This window comes from Astatotilapia calliptera, chromosome 9 (genome assembly GCF_964374335.1).
Source record: "Astatotilapia calliptera chromosome 9, fAstCal68.1, whole genome shotgun sequence".
Classification (NCBI taxonomy): domain Eukaryota; kingdom Metazoa; phylum Chordata; class Actinopteri; order Cichliformes; family Cichlidae; genus Astatotilapia; species Astatotilapia calliptera.
The window spans coordinates 26,411,693-26,439,407 of record NC_137430.1 but is presented as its reverse complement, the minus strand read 5'-3'; the positions used below and the strand labels follow the sequence as shown (position 1 = coordinate 26,439,407).

The window sequence follows — 27,715 nt, the reverse complement described above, 5'->3', positions numbered from 1 at the left end:
TTGTGAGACGGGGCTTTTGCCATTTTCTGGAAACTCAACTCATTGATTTGTTGGGGAGGAAAAATAATTATGAAAATAAGTGTTGAAGCTCTATTTCATCCTTTCAAAATACACATCTAATTAGAGCCTGAGGGGATGTCTTTACATTTCTTCTTTGTCTTACCAACACTCCTGAACAACCTAACATATCTAAATTGCCATGGCACAAGACAGGAGAAAAGAAAAACCCTAACGGTTTCTCCAGAAGCATTTTCCATTGATTTGCACAGTTAATTTCAGGACAGTCTAATCTACTCCTTGGTGATGTTGATGTTTGTGCCTGCACAGTCTGTAATGCACGTGCACAGTGCGCAGGGTGCTACTTGGGGACCTTTGACTGCCTCCAAGGGTGTGAGCGACAGTCTGCTGCTAAATCACAGCATGGGGGAGATTGTCTGCTTGGCAGGATAAAACCAAGTGTCCTTCTCACCTTTTCTGTCATTATTAGACAGGTGCGGCACACAGGTGGAGGACAACAGTGACAGATGCCATCTAATGTTAAAGTTTAAGTTGACAGACTGGCTGGAGGGGATGAGATGTGATATATAGGGATTCACCTAAAACAGTCTTGAATGTGGCTGTATGCAGTATAAGGAACACAGAACAACAGGATTAGAGGATCTGGATGTCCAGATATCCAAACTAACATCTGTCAGAGCATATTTGTAATGGCACCACGGAATTTATGAGTTTCTTAATTTTATTTTGCTACAATTCCAAAAACTTTCAAAAATATTAAACGTTTGTAGGTAAGAAGCAATTCATTTGCATCATTATTCAAATTCAAGGGCTCTGTGCTGTAGGTGGAAGCACATTATTTGTTAACCTTGACATTAACATAGCACGATAAAAAGGGCTCTTTGTTATCGCAACACGAAACATTCGTGCTTAAAATGATTTTCCCTGAAGTGTCCGCCGGCTGTGGTACCTCAGTGGAGGCGGGTCAGCAGATGCTCCATCATTACTGAGTGATGGAGGTAGCGAATAAAAACAGAACAGAGCCACCCTGCACCACCACATCAAAAAAATGCAACAGTGTTCTCAGCCTGCAGACTGAAGAGAGCACAAAAAACGAGCACGTCTGGGGAAAAAAGATCAGAAGATGAGTGAAGATGACGTGATGATATAAAGTGATATAATCATTAGTCGCACTTTTGCAGGCCTTCCAACGCGATTCAAGTTGGGTTAATTAGGCTCATTTGCGTGCTCTGCTGCTGCAAGGTGAAGCGCACTGGACGCAATGGACAACACAAGCTGCTCCTTGTCTCCCGTGCGTAAAGTCACACAATAATTACCGCTGAATAATAAAGACGATTACAACGGAGGCTGTAAAATAAATCTACCGGCGGTGATGATCTGACAGCACCGGCTAGCCTTTCACTTCCACGAATGACTCCCTGTCCAAATGCTTTAAACGAGCTCAGAGTACCAAATTATACACGTTTCTGCCCTCCGCACACCATTCCAGTCTGTGAAAAAAGTCGCTGCAGCGTGTCATGCAAATAAACCCCGTGTTGGCCAAGCAAAGCGGAGGGGCAGCACAGGTTAACGGTGTAATTAATATGCGAGGAGGTGACAGGAAAGCTCATCCGTACCTGATCTTGCTGTTGAGTCGCTTTCGACGGTGCATTGCCTTCCTTTGCTGTGGTCATGATTCCCTAAAGCTGGGAGAAACTGTTGTTTTCCCGGCAGGAGCAAGGGAAAAATGCAAATACTGAAAGACACACACAGAGAGACGCACACACACACCGGTGCAGAACCAGTAAGTCAAAAAAAGAAGAAAACGGAAAACGGTCTTTTTCCGGCGCCCACAAGCTTCGTGTGCAGTGACCAAGGTGTGAGATAACAAGTGGTATAAGGACGCGCTGCTCGGGAAGGGAAACGGCAAAGAAAAAAAAAAGATTTTCAGTGGAAGCCAAAGAGGAGAGGAGGAGGAGGAGATAGCAGAGAGAGAGAGGGAGAGGGAGAGAGAGAGTCACGCATCTCTTCTTTAAACGCTCCGTGCGGGACTCTGCGTGCGCGCAAAACGCTTGACTTGCAAGTGATGCAGACTGAGTGGATTGAAATTAAAGATGCACGTTGAAATCACGCGGCTCAAACTTTAATTCAGAACTCGCGAGGAATACAAGTTCATAAAATATTCGTTTAGATTCACGAGGACAGTAAAACGCTCCTATTTTAAACACGAACAGTCATTATCATAAAGTCTCATCGCCTTATTTATATTCCTTTATTGCAAAAATAAAGCCAGCTCGCCATCTCATTAAGTCCATTCCCACATTCGTTTATTTTTCAGAGGCAGTGCTGCGGTAAAGCTGCCGGGTAAACTCTGCGATGGGAAATTAGTCTTTGATTTTCTTCAGTATGCCTGCAGCATTTTCATACAACAATTTTTGCACTGCATAAGTTTCTTGTTGTAATTATGAAAAAAAGGAAATTCAATGCCTTGCTGCACTGATGCATTAGTAATGGCACTGAAACACTAAGTAGCCTGGATGTAATGTAACAGTATTAAATGTTATTCGGGAGCAGCAGCAGTAATAAAATAATCACATTCAGCAGTGAGAATGTTTGAAATTATGCTCAAGACATGAGTGGCTGTAAAAAGTTATGACCCAGAGGATGGAGAAGCCTGCAATAAAGTGGGACTTGTTAGTGCTTGGGAAAAAACTGCATTTAAAACAGTTCTGCCAGTCTGAGAGTTAAACTGAATCTTTAAGACTGAAGCAGGAGCAGGAAAAAAAGTTTACACTGCAGTAAAACAGAAAGGAACCAATTTTGCTGTCTGCATTTCATGATAAGAACTAAGAATTTTTTCATGGGCTTGTTCAGTTAATTACATCTCAAAGAAATCATGTACAATCTCTATTAAACACCGTCAGGAAATGACTTACTTTGATTTGCTCCTAGATGTACTTAATGTTAATTAATACCTTAGTCTCCAGTTTGACTCTTTATATTGCAGGTTTGCAACCAAGTGTGCTGCACTGTTAATTAAAATCAGGTGGCAACTGGGTGAAGTCAATTACCTTTGAAATCCCAAATGAAAATCTGCAGTGTTGCTTTTTGTGACCAGCAGAGCACAAGACACTGAAAAAAGCCCCGTTGTTCTAAAAGAGATGGCCTCAAAATAAAAAAGAAAGAAAGAAAACCTTTAAAATATCCCTGCATGTGATATCATTGCATTGTTTTCTGCAAAATTGCTGTTTTCTATTTTCAGTCATGCTGACTTATGTTATCTTTACATTGACAAATAACAACTTGAGCATTCCCCAAAGAAATGGGTTTCTCTCTGTGAACCGATCTAAAAGAGAGGGAATAATATAGGAAGTATTTCACCTGGTGTTGAATTCATAATTCGATTCAATCACAAAAAATGTGAGGTCTATATGTCAATGGTAGGTTGGTTTCGAGAGTTGATGAAATATTTTATCCTCTTGGAACACGTTATTTACTACCTGGTGGAGTAACCATTGGTAGCAAGCACAGCTGTTAGACATTTCTTGCTTTTTGCAAAGTGTCCAAAGCTACCGCCGTGATTAACATTCTGAGGTCTAAGTCTTCACTGGTGAAAACCCTAACTCTAACCCAATCTGAATATGCATTTTTGGTTTGTGAACACAATTTCCCCCCAAAAGTCAGTTTGGACTTTCTCTAAAATATAGGGCTAGGCTTACCACCTGTGATGGGTTAGTCCTCGGATAGTTCAGAGACTGGTTAAGCAACTCCATGTCCTTAATGTGCTTCATATTGAGGATTCGTTTCTCTACAAAAATAGCAAATGGACAGATGCTAAACAGCTCAATTTTGGTCTCATCAAAAACATCAGTCCTCAATATAAATCTATGATCAACAAGGTGCTTGAAACATTCATCAGAGATTTTGGTCCATACTGTCTGTGTGTGTGTACAATGAACTCACTGCTATGTTCAAGAAACCAGTTTAGAGATGATTTGAGCTTTGCGATATGGGATCATCCAACATCAGAAGATGGCTACATGACGAGCAACAATACGCAGGAAGGCAGGTGTCATGTTTAAATAATGGTCATGGGCCAAAAAATAAATATCCCCCACATCTTTACACCACCACCAGCCTGAGCCATTGATACAAGGCAGGATGTTCTTTATGACAAATTTACAACCTACCATCCAAATGTAGCAGCTAAAATGAAGACTCGTGATACCAGGTAATCTTTTTCCAATCTTCTATTGTCCAATTTTTTTGCAAACCTGCACAAAATGTCTCAGCTTCCTGTTCTTAAATGACAAGAGTGATAATCAGTGTGTTCTTCTACTGCTATAACCCATTTGCTCCAAGGTTTCTTGTGTTCAGAGATGCCTTTCTGCATACTTTGGTTGCAACGAATTTTTGCTCAGAGCAGTCTGGTCATTTTCCGATGACCTCTGGCATCAATAAGGCACTTTTACTGAGAGATCTCTGTAAACCCTAGAGATGGTTTTGTGAGAAAATCCCAGTAGATCCGCAGTTTTTGAAGGGTGATGTTTCCCACTCTGTTGCATCACCTTTTCTTTAAAAAGCAATCTCAAAGTGTTTGTTAACAGAGGAGATCATTTGCTATGCTTTGCAAAGCCAACAAGCTATTCTTGCTTCATATAGGATTTTAGCTGTTCAAGAGTTTGGTGCCTCTTTTGTCATATCTTTTGTGTCACAATAAGTCAAACACCCAGAGCAATGGATCTGTTTTTATTTCAGCGCTGCCCGAGAGCACGAAGATTTAGTTTTAAGCCAGGTCCCTTGGATCCCTTTAGATTCTCAGAATCTTTTAAATAATCCTCATACTGCATGATAAAATCCACAAATTCTTTGCAATCTTATACTGAGAAACATTATTCTAAAACTATTGCACTATTAGCCCATGCAGACTTCTGAGTTTTAATTTAATATAATGTTTCAGAACAATTTTCTGAATTCTGTTTCATTAATATTTTACACAGGATCATGTATTTTCAAATTCCCCCTGAGGACACATGTGTGTGAAATAGTCAGTGAATAGCATGCCAGTAAGTCATTTTGTGTGTTTTTACAATGCATGTTTTCAAGCACTTCAGTTGAAATAATGACATCCTAGTCTTTTATTTTAACTGTTAAGCACTTCCTGTGTCATGTAACACCATGTAGTGACATGAAGAAAACTGAATATACGTTACGCGAACATACAAAATCTGCCAGAAGTAGCATGCCATTTATATGTAATTCCACAACATCATTTAGGGTAAATAAAACTTATTAAAAACTAAAGTAACTAAGTTAAAAACTACACTTCAGTCTGGATTAGAGTGGTAGACCAAACAAAAAACAGAAGAGGCCAACATTCTTCTGGCTGTGTACAGTAGGCCATGAAGAGAGATGTGCAGTGCTGAAAATTTGCACTACATTATGCACTCTCTCATAGCTGGCAGCATTTTTCAAAATTTTGAAACATTTCAAATTTGTTGGTTCTAATTTGTTGGCTACAAAAACTTAATGGTTGTGTGCAGAATTCTGACACATGAACAAGAATGAAAGCCACCCGGTGTTCACAGCTTCATCTACTTGTGGCTTCAAACCACATTAGAAGCCTTCCCCGGCAACTCAGCCTGTGCTTACCATCAACAGGATGATGTATGAAACTGAAACAACTTCTCAACAGCCAATCAATCAGCTCCAGACTAATGATGGCCACTTTTGGCCAAAGCCCCATTGGCCGATGACGGATGCTGTGTCGTTGTACCGCCGCGGCCAAGAACACAATCACTACCTCGCTGTGGCTGTGTTAAGGAGCGAGCGTACAAACCTCACGTCTCCGATGTTGACAAATGGACACCAGACGGCGGTGATGAATGCTCCTGGGGGGGGTGGGTGGCTCTGTTTAAATACACATTCCTGAAAAGTTAGGAATTAACTGACTGGCAGTGCCAACCTGTCTAAACAAATGGAGCCATCCGCTCACTTCTGCCTCATCATTTCACTGCCAATGGAAAGCCAGCAGCCAACCTGATGAAGTGAAAGTGCTTTGCCTAATTAAAACCTCAGAGTAATACATACTTGCCACAACCTTTAAATACTATACATTGATGCATTATTTTCACTCTGACACTAACTTTGTAATATTAGAGGAAAAATGGCTACTAGATAGATAATAATTGCTATTATTAGAGAAGCTTTTCCAGTTTACCCTGCAAACTTCCAGTCCGTCATTCTGTAATTGTATGTGCATTTTTTCAGAACAGTCTGCAAGGGCATGGACAATCGATTGTAATTTCTTAAGAAAGCCTCCAAAAATTGTTGCACAAATTGAATTCAATATCAGCTTTCTTTTTTTCAGTTTAATTTCAGAAACAGAGACCAAGGCAAACTCTGTCCAAAGCAAACAGTTTTTATTTATCTTGTTCTGTTTTTCTTGAGTACTTTGGCTGTACAGCTTTTTAAAAATGGAGATATTTGGAGAATTAAAGCATTAAATCCCTGGTAACACCAGTGGGCATGAGAGGCATCGTGCACATTTCATGGAAATCTGCTTTGTTTCCGATTACGTCTTTTGTTGAAAGAAAATAGCTCAATGTGTGCTTAAGAAAAGGCTTGAAAGGCTGAAATAACATCCAAGCAGACACAGTTGAAAGAACGAGGCAAAGTCCCTATAGCCAAAAAATGACCACATACACCATTATTGTGAAGAAACATATGGGTCTATAATGATCCTTCCTCTGCCCTGTCCATGTCAGCAATATAACCCCATGGCGCACTAATGATTAGAGTGTTAGCTGGTTCAGCTCAGGAGGATAAAATGAGAGGTGAGAGAGGTCGTGTGTTACTTTTACTCTCACTTTAACCTTCTGAGTTCATGATCACTCTCCTATTAAATGATCGCATGACCTTATGAGTTCACAAGTGTGTTGCCAGCTTATATCTTCTCTCACATATTATTTGGCTGCTCAGAAAGAAACAGCATAGTATTTAAATGGTTTCAGCTAATATATATATTGAATTTCTCTCAATCTAGCATGAAGTTATGAAATGATAAGACTTATTTTTTAAAATACTAATGTATTTAAATATAAACAAATACACTAATCATGACATTTTGCTAAATCTAATTCAATAGTTTTTAGTCTCTAAACCAAACAAGTAGTTTCTAAAATTAGACATCAATAACTTTTAAAAAAATAGTATAACTGAAGTGAAAAAGATAAGATAAGATAAGATAAGATAGAACTCTATTAATCCCTCGGGTGGGTTCCTCTGGGAAATTCGATTTCCAAAAAGCACAGCACCGACAGAAGTTACAGTTACAGAATATTATATATATATACACACACACACACACACACACACACACACACACACACACACACACACACACACACACACACACATATAAATACAGAGACAAATATAAATAAAATATACGAAGGGGATAAATAGGATAAATAGGAATAAAAAATAGAAATACAAGTGAATTGCACAAAAGTGCGCCACATTTACAGTGAAATGTTTCACTTCACCACAGCGCTGTCCATCCTCCAAATATGGACTTTCTTACACTTTGAGGGTGTAAAGCACTCACTTTGTGGTAAATTGTGTGAAACTTTGCAAATTGGGGTCCAAAAACACCAATAAATTGACAATTATGACTATGTGATGAACTGCCCTGAGACTGTGTTGTCCTGGTTCTACCCAGGACATGCCCAAAAACATCAGAATAGGGGTCTGGTTAGGCTGTGATCATGTAGGACACATCATTATATAGGCAACTGGAACTTTTTCAATTACCCATACACATAATGGACTGGAACGATCCAGAAACAAGTAATAAATCTGTTAGTTTTGTTCATAATAAAGCTAATAAAGTGGCATCCCACAGTCAACAACCTTCCCTCCACTCATTCCTGTCACTCTTTCACATGTGCACACATGGAAAAGCTCCTCATCATGATACTCAGACTACCCTCCGCATCTAGCTAGCACTACAGAAGCAGAGGAAGATGAACTGTGTTGCTTGAAATGGTTTTCAACATGAAACTTTGCCATCTGGCTTGCAAGGTTCTGGTACAGAATTTGGATTTTTGCAGTCAGCACATATATGAAAACTACACTAATATCAATGAGAGCATTCACATGGAAAGAGGTGGCAGCACATGAAGCGTGATGCTTAGGAAATGAATTTGAGAAACTGGAAGAAATTAAAAGTTTGTACAATTCATTTCATTTTAGAATTCCCGGCAGGCTAGATTAAACTTTCCTGCTTAATTCACAATGTGAATTTAACAATAAATTCATTGGGGGTTTTTTGCGTGTTATTCCAAGGTTGTGTGTGAATAACCCATCAGGGTAAAGAAGAGCAGGCCCTCTGTTATGATAGTTTACTGCTATGGCATAGTATCTACCTTCAATCCTCACTGTTAGGTCAAAGATGACAGTGATTTTGATTTTGTTGATGCTCTTTAGCTTCACTTGTCACAAAAAATAATGCTCAGAGCAGCAGAGGTCAGCTGATCGCACAGTTTTAGCCACAAAGAAAACAGGTTAGTCACTTGCCCCTGCTACAATGAATCTAAGGATTTCCCCACCTGCTAAATCCCACATAAATCTCACTGAGTGCCTGTGCAGTGATTCAACTGAACCAAGCTCAATTGTATTAAAAGTCCCTGAACTGAAATCCAAAGACTCATATAAAGTTCATTCATCTCCTTTAATTTGCATTCCAATGGTAAGAATATAATTTCTGAGGGAGTGCTGACATGTTTTTATTAGTCTTGTCCTAGCTGATAAAATGATAGTATTAAAAATACACTAAAGAGCCCATAAAAGAAGTCCAGGGAACATTTATGAAAGACACTGAAACTGAGACTGTCTTGAATGTAGCAAAATAACCATGTGATTAATTAAACCAGGTGTGCTGTGTCCACACTCTCATGCTGAAAATTTTGTTCCCAATTGCTTCGAATTTTATGCGTACCCGCATCAAAAATCCACATGCATAAAATGTGTCCCAACACACATCTGTGACGAAAATCAAGTCTAAAAAAAAAAAAAATAGTTATAGCCTGTTTCAGTCTTCCAGAACATATTCTGTCAGTGCATATAACCAAAACCAACTGTCAGTGTTATTTTATTTCCTAATAGACCAGCACAATACAAAAGTTGAAAAACAAAAGTCATGCACCATGACCTGTTTTGATTAGGGAGTTATCAGTTTCCTTGTAGACTCCAGTATTCTTTCGTGGAGGTAAATTTTGATGTTGCAAAAATCATGCATAGTATTTTGCAGTAGTACTCAGCCTCCCTGCAGGTGGTGAATGATATGAGTGTGTGCCTCAATTTTTCCACCCCTATTTGGCTGACGAATGACAGCGAGCATTGGGATACTGGAAATAAATAATTGCTTTTCCATCTTTTCCCCTCCTTCTCCGTCTCCTTGTAAAGAGCCTATGTGAGGTCTTACATAAATATAGCTCGGACCCATCATCCTGACGGAGAGGCCTTGCATCAGGATTCGGTTATGCCAGGTGTGACTCATCAGCCTTCACAGCACTCAGGCGTGAAATGTCAACAGAGCCAGATTCCACAACCATGCCTCTGTTTCCAGCACCGGGCTGATGAGCACGTCTGTAGTTGTGAATGAGTTTTTCTAGCCTTTTTCTTATCAGCATACTTGCTGTATACAGTACATTCTGTCTGCTGCTAAAATAAGGCAAGAAACCATGGGGGTCTTCATGCGGCATCATCTTCACTTTTCATCATCACTTTTTTTTTAACCCCTCAGGTGAGAGACCAAGCTATATCAGCAACTAAACTTACAGAGTAGGATCATTTATGATATTCACTGCCTGATTCCAGCTCATCTACTTCAGATGAGCTGCTTATATCATCACTTTGGGCAAAAAGTATATCTACCTCAAGGCTCCTGAAGCAGTAAATCTACTACAGGTCTGCTATTAATAGTTGACTCTGAAACATTGTAGTACTGAGATGTGGAAACTTACAGAATAATCAGAGCCTATAATGTGAAAAAGATATTTAAAACAACTTCATCCTTTTGACAGCAATGGACCATTTCTTGTATAAATAATCTACACACAACCACACTGAGAAACTGCACATGTAAATACGCAGCTAAAGTGAAGAAGTGGCTGGATTGCATGAGGCAGAGATGAGGTCCAGAACCAAGAAAGAACATATGAGAAAATCAATTGAAACACTGCTGAACACAGAGGTTTCTGCTGTCTTTGATTAGTCTGCTGCTGATGTGGATAAAATAAAATAAGCAGATTAGACTTTAGCTAGACATTTTTAAAAATCCCCTATCAAGCAGCAACTTTATTTAAAGCAATTATTTCAAGTGAGTACCGTAAGTTTGAACATGTTTCATCCAATCCTTACTTCCCTTTTGGAGCCACATAAAACCTTTAAATGATGCCAGGTAGGGATGGGTATCAGAACCGGTGCCACCGGTTCTGACATAAACGGTAGTAACCAGACCAAAAAAGCAGCGCACATTTCGGTGCTTTTTTTCCTGAGCTGTGATACACTTTAGATTCTGGCCAATCATCTTACGTTTCCGAGGATAGTAGGCAGGTCCAGGTAGGTACGTTCTTTTAGAGCAGAGCAGTGCTTTAAGGTGATACCATGATACTGTCAAAGGAGGTAACACCTCAAATCCGATGAAACACCTGGCGATGCATAGTGGGGGTTTTTTAAAACCAAAAAATGCGCCGTATTTGATAGCTTGCTGCGAGACCTCACACCGTGCACATCTACTGCGGGTGTGGTGCCAGTTATCGGACCCGGAGTTAGCAGCATCCCCCAAAAACCCGAAGAGGAGAGTCCTGGCCCCTAGCCCTGCCAGTGTAGCAGAAATGATGACGGATGATGACGGCAGCAGCAGCCGTTCTTCTCTGCGTGAGTAGCCTAATGTTGTTCGTGTGTAATTTACGTTGAGTAGGCTAACCATGTTATTAAATTAATGCATGTAAGGTGAACTAGCAAACATCATCATAGTTACATGCGGCTGTCTCTTGTTTGATGGCAGATACTCCCTTCACCCTGGCCAAAATGGCTAAAATGACCAAAGAAAAAGTGGAAAACAGTTAAACATGAGAGGTTTTTGGACAAAGTTTGTGTTTTTTCTATTGTTTAAGCACTGTTTCCAGCCAAGAGTGATGCCATAAATCCCCTATAGCTGCAGAAAAGGCTAACATTGTTATCTTTTTACAAAAAAACAGCTGAACATGAGAGGTTTTTGGACCAATTTTGTGTTCTCCATTCTTTAAGCACTGTTTTGAGCACCATTTAAGCACCGGCACCGTTTCAAAAGTACCGGTTTGGCACCGGTATCGGATAAAACCTAAACGATACCCATCCCTAATGGCAGGTCTACTGGCTAAACCACCTTGAGAATGGATCACAAGTGCTAGAAGCTGTGTCGCTTGCTAACCTGCATCTAACACGGTTTCTGAAAATCACTCCAAAGACAGCAAAATTAAAATTTTATTGCCATAACCAAACCTGCCAAACTATTATACGCTTCTTTTCCAGGTCAGGCCAAAGGTCGGAGGTTCAGGAAAATACTTTTCTGTGTCTGCACTTCCTGTAATAATAAAGTGGGCTTTCATTAGTTTCGTTCCTTGGCCATGCAATTGCGTTTCTATGTCCTTGTTAAAGTTACTCTGCTTCACTGTCCTGTCTTTTCCACACAGAGCTAATATATGCTAATAGCATAGTCTAGCAGGTGCAGCATGGACATCATCTTGTTTTTGAAAGCTTACACTGTCATGAAAGAAGCGGTTTTCTAATGCATTGCAATGGGCTCCCTCAGGATTGCTTTAAATCAGTGCCTTGTGTTTTGCATGATTGGAAAACTGATCTGACTCTGAATAACTTTCTAACATCCATCCATACAGACATACATTCATACATACATACACTCTCAAAACAGCTGTGATTAGCACTTTTTCACTTGCTCTTTCAGGTGATAGCAAGTGCTTCTTCAGCAGCACATCATTTCACATTTTCAAGAACCAACACTTTCTGCTACACGCAGAGTAACAACACACTACCAGCACCTGTGCTAACACATTTAGAGGTCTGTTAAAAAAAGCCACCACACTATAACACACTTCAGCACCAGGCAAAAGGACAGCTCCCAGCACTGATCCAGACGCCATCAAAAGCCTCTATGTGCTGAAATAGATTTCAGCACCACTTAATGGACAGCTCCGACAGCGCATTTCACAGCCACATCCAGGACTCCTTTCTCCAGGAAGTGGGAACCTGGAGAGAAAAATACCAGCACAATAGCTTTCTCCTGCTTTTTTTTCACCAGAGAAGTTACAGTCCCAGCCTTTGAGGAAATGATCTCGAACAAGCATCAAATGTCATCAGTGTCCTATCATTATTATAAATTGATTTGACTGGAAAGGATTCATTCTTGCATGGCAGTTTCTTTAAAATTACCACTCATTATTTGCAATTGCAGCACTGAACTGTTTCGTGGACTACCGGCGGACAGTTTTCAAAAGCAAAGAAGGGAGTAAAGAAACTAAAATTGTGTAAAGTTTTTGAAGTAAAGTGGGGACACTTTCGGAAGAAATTGCACTCCTATTTATCAGTTGTCAAGTAACTTAAAATAGAAATCTAAGATATATTTTGTGTGCCTGTAAGGGTGTATTAGCTTTTCTTCATATGCACTTTAAAAATTGTTTTAAGCAACGCAATCTGATTTCTGCTTTTTGTTTTAGCATGCGTGAAAGTATAACACTTGCCCCTCACCCCAACTGGTCGCAGCATACGGGCGCCCCTCCCTGAGCCTGGTTCTGCACAATAAATTAACAAAGAACTAAATTAAACAGGAAAAACACAAATTATTGACTGAAAAGCTTTCAAGCTTTAACTTATTACACTTACCCTCGACACAGGCAACATTCTAATCGGCAACGCTTTTATAAAAACACAGAGAACAAAGTAAATAATAAAAGTAGACAAATGTGCCACTTGAAGTTATTTAGTTGTATGAAGCAGGATAGGAGTACCTTATCTTAATTGTAAGCTTACTACAGCCTGACTGATTAGCTATTTGCTGTACAGGTATCAGGATTTATAAAGACCAATGAATGAAAATTAAAAGTAAAGATGAAACAGCACAAACGCATTAAACCACATTGTAATTGTTAATGTTGCAGTTTGTCCAAAAATGCAACAACAAGCAGAGATAGATAGATCATAAATGAGTGGATAAATAACTCCAATAAACATGTTAGGTAAATCATTTTATAATACATGCATCTGAAAGACACAAAAGTATCGGTTGACATATGTTGGAATTTCATTTCACTAAATATCAGTATCAAACTGAAAAATCCAACATGCATTGGGCTCTATCATGTACTACCTTGAGCACTTTTTAGAACAAAATTCAGTTATTTTCTGCACACGCTTTTTTTTTTTAAGTCTTATTTAAGTATTACTAATTAGAATTCATGACTGTGTACAGTTTTCAAGATTATTGGCAGGAACGCTGTTCCAAGCGTTACGAAGAACTCATTCGGGGTCTTCTGTGGATTTAGGCTGTCTCATTATCTTTTGTGTCTCCATGTAATCTCCGACTGATTAAATGACTTATAACTTGGCAGTACGCATGGGGTGGTTGTCATCCTGAAGAAATATTTGATTGTATTTTGTGGAATGCAAACAAGCATAAATTAGATATTCAAGTCAAACACGAGTGGATCTTTGTTTTTTCTTCAGTACAATAACTCACAGAATAAATGCAGCTTTGCTATCAAACTGACATTGTTTTTAGATGGACTAGCTTTTGTGCAAAGTGTGTGGAGAGTAGCAGAGAAATTGGAGTAATCAGCAATGACCTCAGTACACCCTGTAATTTCCTCAGATGGAACATGTTGTTCTCCATGATAAACTAACTGAACACGAAGAAGAAAGCAAAAGCTAGAGTGATAAAAAAGGACATGATTCTCTTGAAAGAGCGAGTCATTCTGACTCATGTGTAAGCATATAATAATTACAGTGCCTTTTCATTCATTTGTGCTACAAAAAACATCATTCCTATTAAAGCTTGATCTTCTTTTCCTCTAAATGAAATAATATTTCTGAGACTTTTATTTAAAAAAATACACCCTCAGTGACACCACAAACCAAACTGAAGCTCAATAGGGTCTGATATTTACTGTAAATGTTTCCAATATTTGGATTCAGACTCAAACAAGAAATCACAAAAAGGTAAAAAAAACCAAAAAAACCCCCAAAAGAAATAATGTTTCTGTTATACCAAATTGATTTTTCTCTTAACATTTTTCAATTACCACTCTTTTCCTTTCTAAATAATAGCAACAGATCTACTCTGAAAAACAGTATCAATCAAAGGAAATGCAACACCTTTTTGGTTTAACCATTCTCTTAAGGAACACAAATATGCTCATAACTGCTTCAGTTTTGGGCCATAAAGCCATAAAGGCTTGCAAAAAACTGGACAAAGTGGCACATTTTTCTGAAAAAAAAAAAGCCTTTCTCACACACGCATACGCAGCCCGCCTCTTAATTCTATGCAAACTTCTGAAGTGCTATGTCAGTGTGCTCTATTAAAGCTTATTCAATAAACAATAAGCTAGCGAACTGTGCGCTTCAGCAGTTTCTGCCTGAATGAGAAATAGAGCTGTGAGTCCAAAATAATGTAAACAATGCCTTTGTCCCACAGGGCATTACGATAATATAAAGTTTCCCACAAAATAGCTCAAGGCTTTAAGAAAAAGAGTGACCCGTGTTAAAATGTGATGATAAAACCATTTTATATACTCAGATAAATAAATAAATTAGTAAAAAAGAGCAAGCAAAAGCAAAACATAAATAAATAAATAAATAATACAGAGAAGTTATTTGTAACTGCAGTGGTTGAGCTGTAGCTGCTGCCTGCGTTGCTCTCTTAGTCTCTAGACCATGATAAATCACAAGTTGGGAGAACATTTGTCACAGTGGGCCACATGTCCTTTCATCACACCAGGTCTCTCTCTTTTTCTCCCTCACTTGCCCCTCATTCCTTCAACCTCCATGCTTGTTTCATTCCTCACAGAAAAGCTTTGTTGTGAATTTGTCACTGCCTGTGCCTCTGTGCTCTGTTAGCCATGCCCTTGGGTTTCTAATAGGACCAGCGGTGCATGGTGGCACTGAGATAGAAGTGGAGCTTGGTGGGGTGCTCTCTTACCCAGCCAGGAGAAGAATAGATGGTTATGCTAAAAAAGTTTTTTTTGACAGGTAGCGCACTTGTGCCCAGGGGAAATTTAAATACAGAGAGTTTATGAACATATGCCACACACTGAAGAGGTGTTTGACATTTGTATAGTGTGTGCCAGTGCTGTAAAGAGACAAATAAAAAGTGAACAACAATGAAAGTTTAAGACCCGGAGGTGGGCCCGCTGATGCCCAGGGAGGAACTGGATCTTCTTTTATAGGTGTTGACAATCATACTCTACTTGACAAATCCCTCCGAGCAGCAACAACAACCAGCCTCAAAAAAGAAAAAAAAATGAAAAAAATGAAAACATAAGAGAATGGAAAAAGTAAAGTGAGCAAACACATTTCTGTCTGCGTCCCAGAAGCAAGAGTCAAAACAGATCTATACCATTCAATTTAAAAGTCAGCCATTTCGCCTGAAGTTTTGAAGATGGGACAGATCAGCCTAGATCACAAGCTGATTTAAGAGGTAATTATAGAGGTAAAGGTAGTCCCGATAAGCTGCTTATACCCACAGAGTATTCTTTTGTGTGAGGGTGAGCTGAGGATGATTTGAAATATTAAAGGTGAGATTGCTAGCAGGGGGATACTTCCTCGAAGCAGGCAATAAAATAACTCATTAAAACTTCTCGTCTCCTAAGACAGAAGATAAGCAACTGGGTAAGGAGGGCGGGTTCCGACAAAGACAAACCAAATAACCTCGACGGCGGAGATTCGTTATCAAAATCACCCTTTTTATCAAGCTTTTCTGATTCAATGTCAAAACCCCCTGCATATCAGTAATGACGGGATTTTAATAACAAGGATTCTGCCTGAATAGAGTTGATTATAAAGTACAGAGTTTGTACGTGCAGGCATATTCAAAATGACTTTTTCCAATAGAGTACTCTGTGCTGTAGTTGTCGACTCTGAACAGAATACCGGTGAAGACCAATGCATACAGACTGCACACAGAATTAATGGGAACTAATGTCAGGGTTATGAAATTGAAAAAAGAAAAAAAAAAGAAAAAATATAGAGAGATAGACCAGTTTACATTTACATAAAAGTGGCATTCATTTAAGACCTCTGAAATGTTTCTTCTTGGTTTTTTGTCTTTTTCTAACTTTACAACAACTTACAATTTTTCTTGCACATTTGGTAATGTAACAGGAAGGGAAGACAAAGTGAAAAGAAAATAACCCCGAAAATCCAGCTAGACGATAATTTATGCATTTAGCTGGCTATACACTCTTTTTTTGCCCAATTAACAGTTTAGTTTTCTATTTAGCTAGCTAGCTGAGGGAGCCCTATCATTCTGATGGCCACTTTGTAAGGTTCAGTTGTACAACTGCACAATAATGCAGCAACTCAATGCTTTGAGGCATGTACATGATTAGGCTGAGCTGCTCAAGTTTGAACCAAACATCAGAATGGAGATGAAAGGTCATTAAAGTGGCTTTAAGATACAAGATTCAAGGTCTTTATTGTCAGTACAACAATATACACAGGATACAGCATACCGAAATGCCGTTTCACCCCAAGCCACCCATGGTGCATTTATAAGAATATAAAAAAATATATATCTCCAAGAGATATAAGACTAGAAATTAAAAATAAATAATAATTCACTAAATTTGGCTAAAATTAAGAGATAAAAAGGTACTACTACTAACTATATCTATGTACAGTAAAAAAAGACTTCGAATGTGGCATGGTTTGCCAGATGGGCTGGTCTGTGTATGTCAGAAACTGGTCTACTGGGATTTTCATGCACAACCATCTCTAGGATTTACAGACAATTGTCAAAAAAACAGAAAACATCCAGTGAGTTAATGCTAGAGGTGAGGGAAGAATGGCCAGACTAGTTCATGACAAGTTCATTACAACCAAGATAAGCAGAAGAGCATTTCTGAGTGCACAACATATCAAAGCTTGAGGCAGATGGGCTACAGCAGCAGAAGACCACACCAGGTACCACTCTACATTTGACAGAGGTTCATCAAAATTGGGCTGCAGAAGATCAGAAAATGTTGGCTGGTTGGATGAGTTGATTTTTGCTGTCACGTTTGAACAGTATGATCTGAATTTGATGTAAATACCTGATAGCGACCAGCCTTGTATCAAAGGTTCAGGGTGATGGTTCTGGTGGTAAAACTGTGTGGGGGATATTTCCTTAGCACTCTTCGGACTCTGTGGTAGCAGATAACCATCATTTAAATGCCGTTCATTGTTCATCCCGCTTTGATCACAGTCTACCCGTCATTAGGACTGCCACAAATGATTATTTTGATAGTCGACTAGTCACCGATTATTTTTGTGATTAGTTGACTAATCGAGCATTGGACGTAAAACACAGCTTATTGCACCAGCATGCATCTGCTCTTATATAACTATCATTAGCTTACAACTTGAAGTATTTAAGGTATGTGCAAACTAAAAAGGAAGACAAGATGATAGTTTATTAAGCAGATTGTCTCGGTTGAGTTTAATAAACTCAGCCATCTGCTCCTTGCTATCTAAAATATAACAGGACACTGGAGTAAATACTCTGCCATCTCACACTTCTGTTTAATCAGTTTTCTGTTTGACGTTTATTCAGCTGTGAGAAAACTATAACTTTAATCTGATTTACTCAGGAACAAATAAAACACTGAAAAAACAATAACATTTGTAAGTTATCTAAGTGACTTATACAGTGGGGCAAAAAAGTATTTAGTCAGCCACCGATTGTGCAAGTTCCCCCACTTAAAATGATGACAGAGGTCAGTAATTTGCATCAGAGGTACACTTCAACTGTGAGAGACAGAATGTGAAAAAAAATCCATGAATCCACATGGTAGGATTTGTAAAGAATTTATTCGTAAATCAGCACTTATGCAAATATGTGATGTCTTGATAAAGTGAGCAGATATTTGAAGTTTACACAGCAACATTCTCGCCTGAAAATAATGTACGTCGCAGTAACGTAATCGGCTTACAAATGCGGCCCCTGAAGTACACAGCTAGGATACCGCTGTGTACCCCAAAGAAGAGGAAGAAGAAGACAGCTTCTTCTTCTTTGGGGTTTCACGGCAGCTGGCATCCTTGTACGTGTACTGCTGCCATCTTCTGTTTCAGTCTATTATTACACTTCTACTGCTTATTCCTGCGTCTTTCAGGATCTTACAAAGCTTCAAACGACGCGTCAACTATTAAATTAGTCGTCGCCGATTTTGGTAGTCGACGTAATCGTGACTAGTCGACTAATCGTGGCAGCCCTACCCCTCATCCCATTCCTGCTTCTAGTAGAACAATGCAGGATTTTACAAATCTCAGATTGTCTCAAATTGGTTTCTTTAACAATGTTTGAATATATTTAGTCTAATGTAACTTTATTTTCTCAAGTTTATATAGTTTGGGGAATACAAATGTAAAACACTGCTAGAAAGCAAGAGAGAACAGTCAGCCGTAACCGCAGTCTTTTAAAGATTTAGGCCAGAAAGTAAAACACCACATGTCTACATGAAATGTGTTAGTAAAGCATCCATTTCAAAGAATGTTAAGGCCATTGAGAAACAAATGAGAGGCAAAAAGGGGGAAAAAAAGAAGCACCAATCCCATTGGCTGCAACTTCAGCCAAGCTTTTCATCCCACATCTTTAATTTAATGCTTATACATTTTTTATGTCAGTATTTTCTACTGTGCGTTATCACTCTTAGACAGCAATAAATGGCCTTTGGGTCAAGCCAACATAACATGTTAATGTGAAACTAAAAGTCTTCTTTTGATTTCAAGCTTTTGTGCAGGAGTTATTTATTACCATACATTTAGCTAGGCTCTACAGACTGCTGGAGAAAAATCGTGTGAAATTATGTTTGCTGTAATGGTTAATTGCTGAATCATTGCCCAGTAAAGCTGAACATAATGACCTGCTTTGTTTGCAAGAGAGATCACAGGGGAGGTGCAAGGCAAAAGAGAGTGGATCTCTGACTGCCTGGAGCCGGCTCTTTCTATCTCTCTCTCTAGAAGTAGTTCCACTATCAAGCAACAGGGCAGCTGCTCGATTGCCTGGGGTGGATGACTTGACCTTCCACTGTTCCTCAGCAAGGGACATGAGCTGCTGAAGGATTTCCGATCATCCAGGGCCAGACCTGCCTCACTAATTTACTTGAAATGGATACGTGAGCAAATGCATTCTGCGACAAATATCAGGCCCGGTAGGCAGAGCTCCGCGGAGCACAGGACAGGTCTGCTAAGGACAGGAAAGCAAAGTCTAACATCAGGAGGCAGAGGAAAGAATGAAAAGCATTTAACAAGACAGGAAAAAAATAGTGAAAGCTCCATGAAATACACCGTTATCAGAGTTTCTAAAGTAACAGAACATGATTTGAGTTCACGGACAGACTTTTCAATTAGGACAAAGGCAGTTTATGGTCCCACATAAGGCCCATAAAAATACAATTGATACAGATGAAGCAATGCTTTTGTTTTACAAACTTCTCCTCAATCCAAACTATAGAAGACTTTTCAGTCCTTCTGGGCCACTGTAAATTTATGAGTCAAGCATTTAAGAAGACAAAGTACTACAATCAACCCTAAGGAGAAAAATACAACAGGTGTTGAAAGGATATGGACACCGCAATTGGACTCATGTGGTCGTTTTGCTAAAAGCTATTGCCATCAATACTCTGAGAGAACAGCCTGCACTCTACAGAGAAGGTTTTTTACAAGACTTTGAGCATGGGTGCAAACACATTGGTAATGTCTGACAACAAGGCCTGGCCCAGAATTGGAAGTTATTCCAAGGGCACATTCACACTGACAACAGTAGGTCTTCATTAGACTGTTGCCACAAAAGTTTGTAGTTTAAAGAAATTAAGGGTTTAAGCTGAAGCAGGAAGACCAGTATTTTTGTAGATACGTACTTATGGTATGCTTGTGGCTATAAAAGCTGACACTAGTGGGACAGAAAACATACAGTATGAAAACAAACATCCTTACTCACCATTCACGTCCATGTTTCAGATATAACAGTTTTGGAGTGTTTCCTCAGTGGAACAGAGACGAGTGAAGATATTTCTTTTTAATGTAAAGAGAAACAGAAAAGTTGATATTCTGCCTTTGGTTCAATTAGCACCACAAAACAAGCAATTAGTTTCCAGCACTTTTTGCTAACACTTCCTGCTGTGTGTGCCTGGGCTGTTGACAGAAAAACACATCATGGGTCAAATCACAGTTTGGTTGGTTTGAGCTTTGAGGAGGTTAAAAAAAACAAACAAACACAAACCCACCCCAAATAATACTTGTAATGTTGGTCATAAATCTAGTATTTGGAAGTAAAACGACAACTTCAGTCTGATAAGAGGGACACTTTGTAAATGCCAATGCTTCTTGCGTGTCAGTAAGCATGCTGAGCTTCCACGGGGGGGACGGTGCACCCAGACTGTCAAATCACAAGAAAATCAAAACAAACACATGCTCGGCTGATCAAAGTGTCAATGAGGACCTGTGAGACTTTGCTGGTTCCTGCTGAGCAGAAATACAAGCTGTTGGGAGTGAAGATGCTAGCATCTGGGGAGAATAGCTAGGCTTTCAGATAAGGTAAATGCTTTTCATTACTAATATACAACAATTGCAAGAGAGGAGATGGAAAATGGATGAGGCTGTCCTTTGTGTTCTATTTATTGTTTGGAGGATATAGATTTGATGCTGCTGTGCTTATTATTGCCTTCTCTAATCAATTCAAACAATGAGCAAAATATCAAATATATAAGTAGAGTTAGAACAGTTTTAGCATTAGTTAAAAAAAGAATCTAAATACCCATTGTAAATTTGTCCTTTAACCCCTTCTCCTTGTGCACATGTGGGGCATTTCCAGTACTGCAGATATGTTTCCTTCCTAGTACTGCTCTAACCAGTGTTTATCTGTGATTCACAATGTATCCCTCCAGTATGTAAAACCAGTCACACTTCAGCTTGAATTTTACTTTGGGAGAGATGACAAAGTAGCAGAAAAAGCAAAACTGTTACAGGCTGCAGGGACTGATTAGCAGATGTGGTGATGGCATGTTGGTTTGCCCAAATAACTCCTGCTTCCTGTAAAATTCAGTGAAATGAAAATGTAAATATTAACAGCAAATGTGCCTGAAGCAGCATGCTGTTTATCACATTAGAAAAAAAAAAGAAAATGCATGTTCTAACACAATAGGATGCCACTCTCCCCAAGCCTAACTGTAAACACTTGACACTTCTTGATTGACAACAACAATTTATAATTTATGTAACTGTGGAAACGCCATCATGGAGCTGTGATCTAGAGCTTATAAAGGGGGAAAAAAGCCTTCTGTAACTAAAGGCAAGTATAGGTTTGAGAGGAAATGATCAGCCAGAGTTTGCAGGTTGATTCAGTTACACCACAGAGACAGGAAGTCCACCACCCACTTGCTCTCTCCCCTTTCCATCAAATGGATGCAAAGCTGCAGCGCTGCAGCAATAATTAGTGGCCACTGGTGCCAAAGAAGGAGTGCATAATGGCGTTGTTGGGAGGCTTTGAGCCAGTCATACATATTATACCCTCAATTTTTAGACTGCAGCTGTGCTAAAGGATCAAAGTTGAATGGAGTCAAATGTGTTAGTGGATTTACTGTCATGATAACTGACTGTTCATGTGCACAGTTCTTAGGGTAGAGGTGCTATTAAACAAAGGTCTATATAATAAGAAAGAAAACGAAAATATTTCCATTGTATTATGCTATATGAGGGTTTTTTTTCTTTTTCAAATTTTGAACTTTAACATTTTGTTGCAATTAAATGACTATTTATTAGATTTTAATTTCAACAAATTATAAGGAGAGGCAAAGTGTGATACCATTTATTTATTTATTTTTACCATAAAATAATTTGGGAAAAAGTCATGTTAAAAATGAACAAATTTAAAACAGAAGCACACTCCTGACATCACATCTAGGATGCTTCAGCTCTTACCAATTGGTTTTTGACATTAATGACTTTCAGTTCTTTCAGTTCAGCCTGTATAATCACTCAGTCACACTAGAGCAACAATCAGTGGTTACCCAGAGACTGGACTGAATTTTTTTTCGCATTTAGAGATTCCAAGAGAGCTGCAGCAACCAAGAGGTTGAGCCTGCAACACCCTCAACCGCTGGGCACGCACTTTTGATCACAAAGAGATTATAACTGATTCACTTCCTATATAAAAACAAAGTGGCTAGCACTTGTGTCATTTTGGAGTTAAATTGTCAACTTGACTCCATCTAATCACAAAATGATAGCAGACTGAATCAACCCTATCGACCTTTTATTGCCATCTCTCACAACCAAGTCACTTTGAGTGACCTGGTCCCCAACTTCGAAGCAACTATCTGAAAGACAATGAAATTGCAAGTTCATTCTCAAATGGTCACAATAATCTTAATCGTCCTGCGGTCTCAAAAATGCAGATATTTGTATTTTATAAGGGAAAAGCAAAATGAAAATAAAAAAGGCCCTCCTAATTATGACTGAGAAGTTATTTTTAGTGAAATATTTCTTTAATCCAGTCAAAACATTTGCACACACATTTCCCCCCCACATCCCTCAGAGTGAGCTCATATTACTCCAAATCAAACTTCTCCAGAGCTTCGATTTATTCCTACTGCCCAGCTGACGCTGACATTAAATGACAGAGCCGTGATGTGGACACAAGGAGCCTGCAGTGTATTATTATAAAAATAGAACAGACTACATCGAATGCTCTGAGGTTTAAAAGCGATCACGACACAAAGTGCTGTTTCTCACTACTCTCCTAAAACTCCTTTCATAAAATTGTTCCCATCAAAGAGCCATGCTGCTATTGTAAACTAGATATTTGGAAGTGTCATGCCATTGCCCACGATATGCTTTGCAACTTTCTACAGCTTGTCTTATTTTCATATAACAGAAGTTGGGGAACAGACAAATATGCCATTAACATTGGAGAAAGAAAGAGGCCTTGTCATCCAGACCATTATAATATAAATATTTGATTACAACATAAAAGGTCTCCTTTGTAAGTTTTCCTGACCGTGCATACAAAGAGGTCTTTAAGTCTTAGTGTGGCTATGCACCACAGTGGCTCAAATCATTTTAGATCAGCATAAAACCAATATGTTCTTTGGTCTTCATTAAATATTAACAATGCTTTTGCTAAATCTTCTAATCTGCACTGATTACTGTGGTATAGATCCTTGAAATCTGTGCTCCTGCACAGTGCCTAATGAGGGCCTAACAGCAAAATTGGGGATTCATCAATTTCTGATATCCACATTTTGCACAGATCTTGCTGAGACTGTGTGTTACATATTCACAAAGAAATGCAGTACACACTGATGAGAACATCATGATCTCAGAAGTGCTCTTGCTCGAGCAAATTTGATTTTTGAAAATGATCAAAGCAGCCAGAAGAAGAATGGAAATCATTAACGGAGGATGCTCATGAAAAAAAATCTTGTTAGCCTTTTGAAAGGAAAATAATCCATACAGGTATTGCAAACTTCAAGGATAATTTAATCTTTCAAACAACTTGTATCTTTTTGGTTGTGGTCACTTAAAGCCTACCCACATCACTGCACAGCTATGTGCAACCCAGAACTCTGACTTATCCCTCAATCATGTCCTAGTAAAATTTTATTACACCTTAATTGCACCCCATTCACCCTTAATTACACCTATTTGCTCATTGCATATTAGTTACACTTTAATTACATATTAGTGTTAGTTAAACCAGATCAAGCCAAGAGAAGCTAGAAGCGGTTCAAATAAAGTAAAAAAAATGTGTGGTTTAGATCATGTTAAACTATGGTTTTCTTTAAATTGTGTGAATTTCAAATCAATTGGATATAGCCAGTCCACTGATTAATATAACAACAGCACATTTCTGACCAGCCACTTTGTTAGTACATGAACTAAAATAAAATTTAAAAAAATCAGAATTTGCACCTTTATATCAGAGACAAAATATGTGAATGTTGGGTTAAATTGGTTTCAGGTGTAATGACCCTAAATGCTAGTCTGGCTCTGTGTATAATTCCAGGAACAGACTGGCAAACTGTCCAGGATGTACCCCTCTTGCCTCATGACAGCAACTGGATAAGGTGGGGGAAAAACAATGGACAGATTCAAGACTTTACAATTTTTGATGGACATTGTTCACTTATGCTTTATATCCCCCTTTATGTCTCCTGTTGTGAGATTTTCCTGTTTCTGTCCTAGACAGTGAAAAACAGAAGGCTCTTTTGATTTACCCAAACCTTTTAAAGTTCATAATCAGAGAAATATAAGTTATGATCAAATGCTAATATTAGTTGGGAAGAACTGCCCTTACTATCTGTAGTTTAAAAAACAAAAAACAAAGCCAGACTTTCATTTTTGCTGAAAGAAATCCAGGCACGATTCACAGCCTGAATGACTGTGGTGCTCTGCTTAAAGGTTGAAAGAGTTGCCCTCTAATAAATTTCTCTGCAGTGGCCAAAGTCTCCTGCTCATGAATAATAAAGGGGATGCACTGATCCTATTTTTCACTCAGACATCCACCTCATCTACCATTTGACACTGCAATATCACTCTCAAAAGAGCACACCAGCAGAAGCTGTGTCTCAGACCTGCACGCTGCACATTAGAGTTACATCTAAATTAGTTTTCATTAAGGTGTCACTCACAAGGCTAAGTGACTGCAAATTCATGTACTTTAAAGGACCGAGTCTTCTTGTCTGGTGAGTTTATAAAGTCATAGATGCAGGAAGAGAAAGCACGGTGATAGAGGCATAAAGCAAGTCAGCTAAACGATTCAATACTGTTGGAGGCTTTACTTGTCCTGCACACACACACAGGGTTATATTAATGTTTACAGAGTTCTAAAGAACAGTGTTTGAGCAGGCTTTGGTTGCATGCAAATAAAGAGTCCATTAAGTGCATAAGGAACAGATTTGGTCAGATGCAATATAGAAATCATCGGCTGTTGTTTGACTCTGATTTAGCTTTTTGTAAGCCATGACTGGCACTTGTAACAGGAACAGGGTTTGTCCTAGAACGCAACAGTTGATGTGCTTCAAGATTAATTTCAGTGGAACTGACCACACTGTGCATATTAGAAATCATTTGGTTCACTTAAAAGTCACAATTAACTGTTCCCCACTTAGTCTGGTAAAGAATTGGCTACAGTGTTATCTGATGATTCAGCTGAAGATTTTTAGACAGCATTTCACCTGATGCTTTCCTCTTTCACTCTCCATATGGGATGATCTGATATCGTCGTGTTGGTGTTGTTCCCTCATCATCATGAAAATGTTGTTCCAGGTTCAACATTGCAAGTGACCAATCACATTCTTGTGACGTTATTCTTTTGCACGCCAAGCCATTCATGCATTTATGAAATTCCAATGTTGCAAGGACAATATCAATTCTGATTACCGTTTATTAAAGGGTTAGGGTCAGGGTTAGGGTCAGGGTCCGTTGATCGGCGGACAGAGGCGGTTTCTCGCAGCTTAAGTACAGTTTTTTGTTTTACGGCGTTTTTTCCCGAAGTCGCAAAAGTATGACGTCACAACATTCTGATTGGTCACTTGCAATGTTGAACCTGGAACAACATTTTCATGATGATGTGGGAACAACACCAACACGACGATATCAGATCGTGCCTCCATATGGGCCATTTACCTGGACGCAGCCACACCAAGCTCAAATTTGACTAAAACCAGAAAGTTTCTGGTGGCAAAAAAAATGTGCCCCATGCATGAAGTACATGCAAGGGCACCCCCTCCCCCCCCTTTTTTTAAGGGAGCAGCAATTTTGACACCTTATTTAATTATAAAAAAGCAATAAAGTTGAAGTAATTTGAATGAGATGAGCGTGACATGATTTGTGTTGGGGTGCTGGGAAGAACAAGTATTCCTAAATTGATAAATATCCTGGTCTTTGCTTGTCTTCTCTGTGTTCCACCCTTAAATTCATGGCAAAAAAAAAGAGTAAAATCAGATGTACAAGTAATACCTGAGCAGAGTTTGATTCAAGACATGTACTTTGCTCAGAAAAAGAAAATTCTACAGAGCAGCCAAATGTTTTACAAGGTCTGGCATCTCCTTGTATCTCCATCAATACTCAAAAGACTGGGTATAAGGATGAGTTCCTTATCTGACCATATGCTGAGAGTGAGGTTGAATATACAATGTGCATAAATACTGCATGAAGCTATAAAGCACCAACTCTGTCTAAGTGGGTCATAAATTACATGTACACATTAATTCTCAGACTGATATCAGCTGAATTATGGGCCTGTGGCTCAAATGGGGGAAAAAGGACAACACCATCCTGCAACCCTTACAGCTAATACATGATGAATGTTTTAGCTGTGAGGAAGCTACAATAGCTCCACAGGGTAAGGTTTGGTAGCTAAACGCCAAGGTAATAGAGCATGCACTGACTACACAGTGATGTAAACATGTAAGCACCATTCATGGACAGGCCCTGGGGGTCCTTACCAATGATTCTGGTAATAACAGAAGCAGATGTAACTACCATGACCCCAGATGATGGAAACTGACGTGATTTTGGAGAAGACTGGCACCCCCATGCCTCTTTGAGCTTATGTAGTTAGGGTTAACAGTAGAGCTGATGTGAGTGGGAGGAAGACTGTACAAGCCTGCAGTAATTATTCATCTTTTATCAAGCTCAAGTCCCGTATATATTTATATATCGATCACATCTACAGTAGCTGGCTTTGGCACAAGTTATACCAGCCTTCATGTCAAATGTGTGTAAATAATATGTGTTGCTAGGCAACATGGGATAGTGGTTATTTTAAATTAATTTTTCAAAATGGTTGTAATGACATGGTCTCTTTTTTTCTCTTCATCCCCCACTCACTTAAAATGACCATGTGACCAATGATCCAACTTTAGGAAAGTCATGAAATTTGAGATGATGGGGTTTCAATTTATCGGCGTTTCAGTATTTGTAAAATCCAAAGGGGTCAATATGACCCCATTGGCAGTTCTAATGTTAAAATATTATCTCTGGAAAATTCCAAATGTGTTGAGAATAGTCTGCACACACTTTCTCAGTATGTGTGTGTGTGTCTCTCTGTGTGTGTCTGTGTTCTTAGTTCATTAATGCAGCTGTGCACCTTGAGAAAATGTCTCTCTCGCTTTGCATACTGTGCTATTTAAGACAGGTACTGCTTGCACTTGTTTACATTTCTGTGTAGTGCGAGCACACTACACAATTATGCTTGCAATTATGTACATGGGTTTGCGATGTGGTTGTTTACCCCTGAATTGCTTGTGTAGCCTTAATGGTGGCCCAATGTTCTATAAATAATTTATATGTAAATAATCTTGCACCTACATCTTACAGTCAAAAAAATTACTCCAAAATTAATCTTTTCTTTGTGGACAGGCTGTGGTTCGCTGAGTTTAATTTTAAACTAATAACTTGT

At 38.9% G+C, this 27,715-nt stretch overlaps 1 protein-coding gene across 4 annotated transcripts in view; it reads right to left on the bottom strand.

The window, feature by feature from the left end:
• The window catches only part of LOC113029320 (A-type potassium channel modulatory protein DPP6), a 263,030-nt gene that overhangs the window by 119,815 nt on the left and 115,500 nt on the right, over positions 1-27,715 (bottom strand). The window contains exon 1 of one of the 4 annotated variants that reach the window (XM_026180139.2): positions 1,635-2,322. The exons of the other annotated variants lie outside the window; for them this stretch is intronic. Coding sequence (XP_026035924.1) covers positions 1,635-1,691 — 57 coding nt within the window. The 5' untranslated portion in view covers positions 1,692-2,322. Of the gene's footprint in view, positions 1-1,634; positions 2,323-27,715 lie in introns of those variants that run through there. 4 annotated transcript variants of the gene reach the window in all.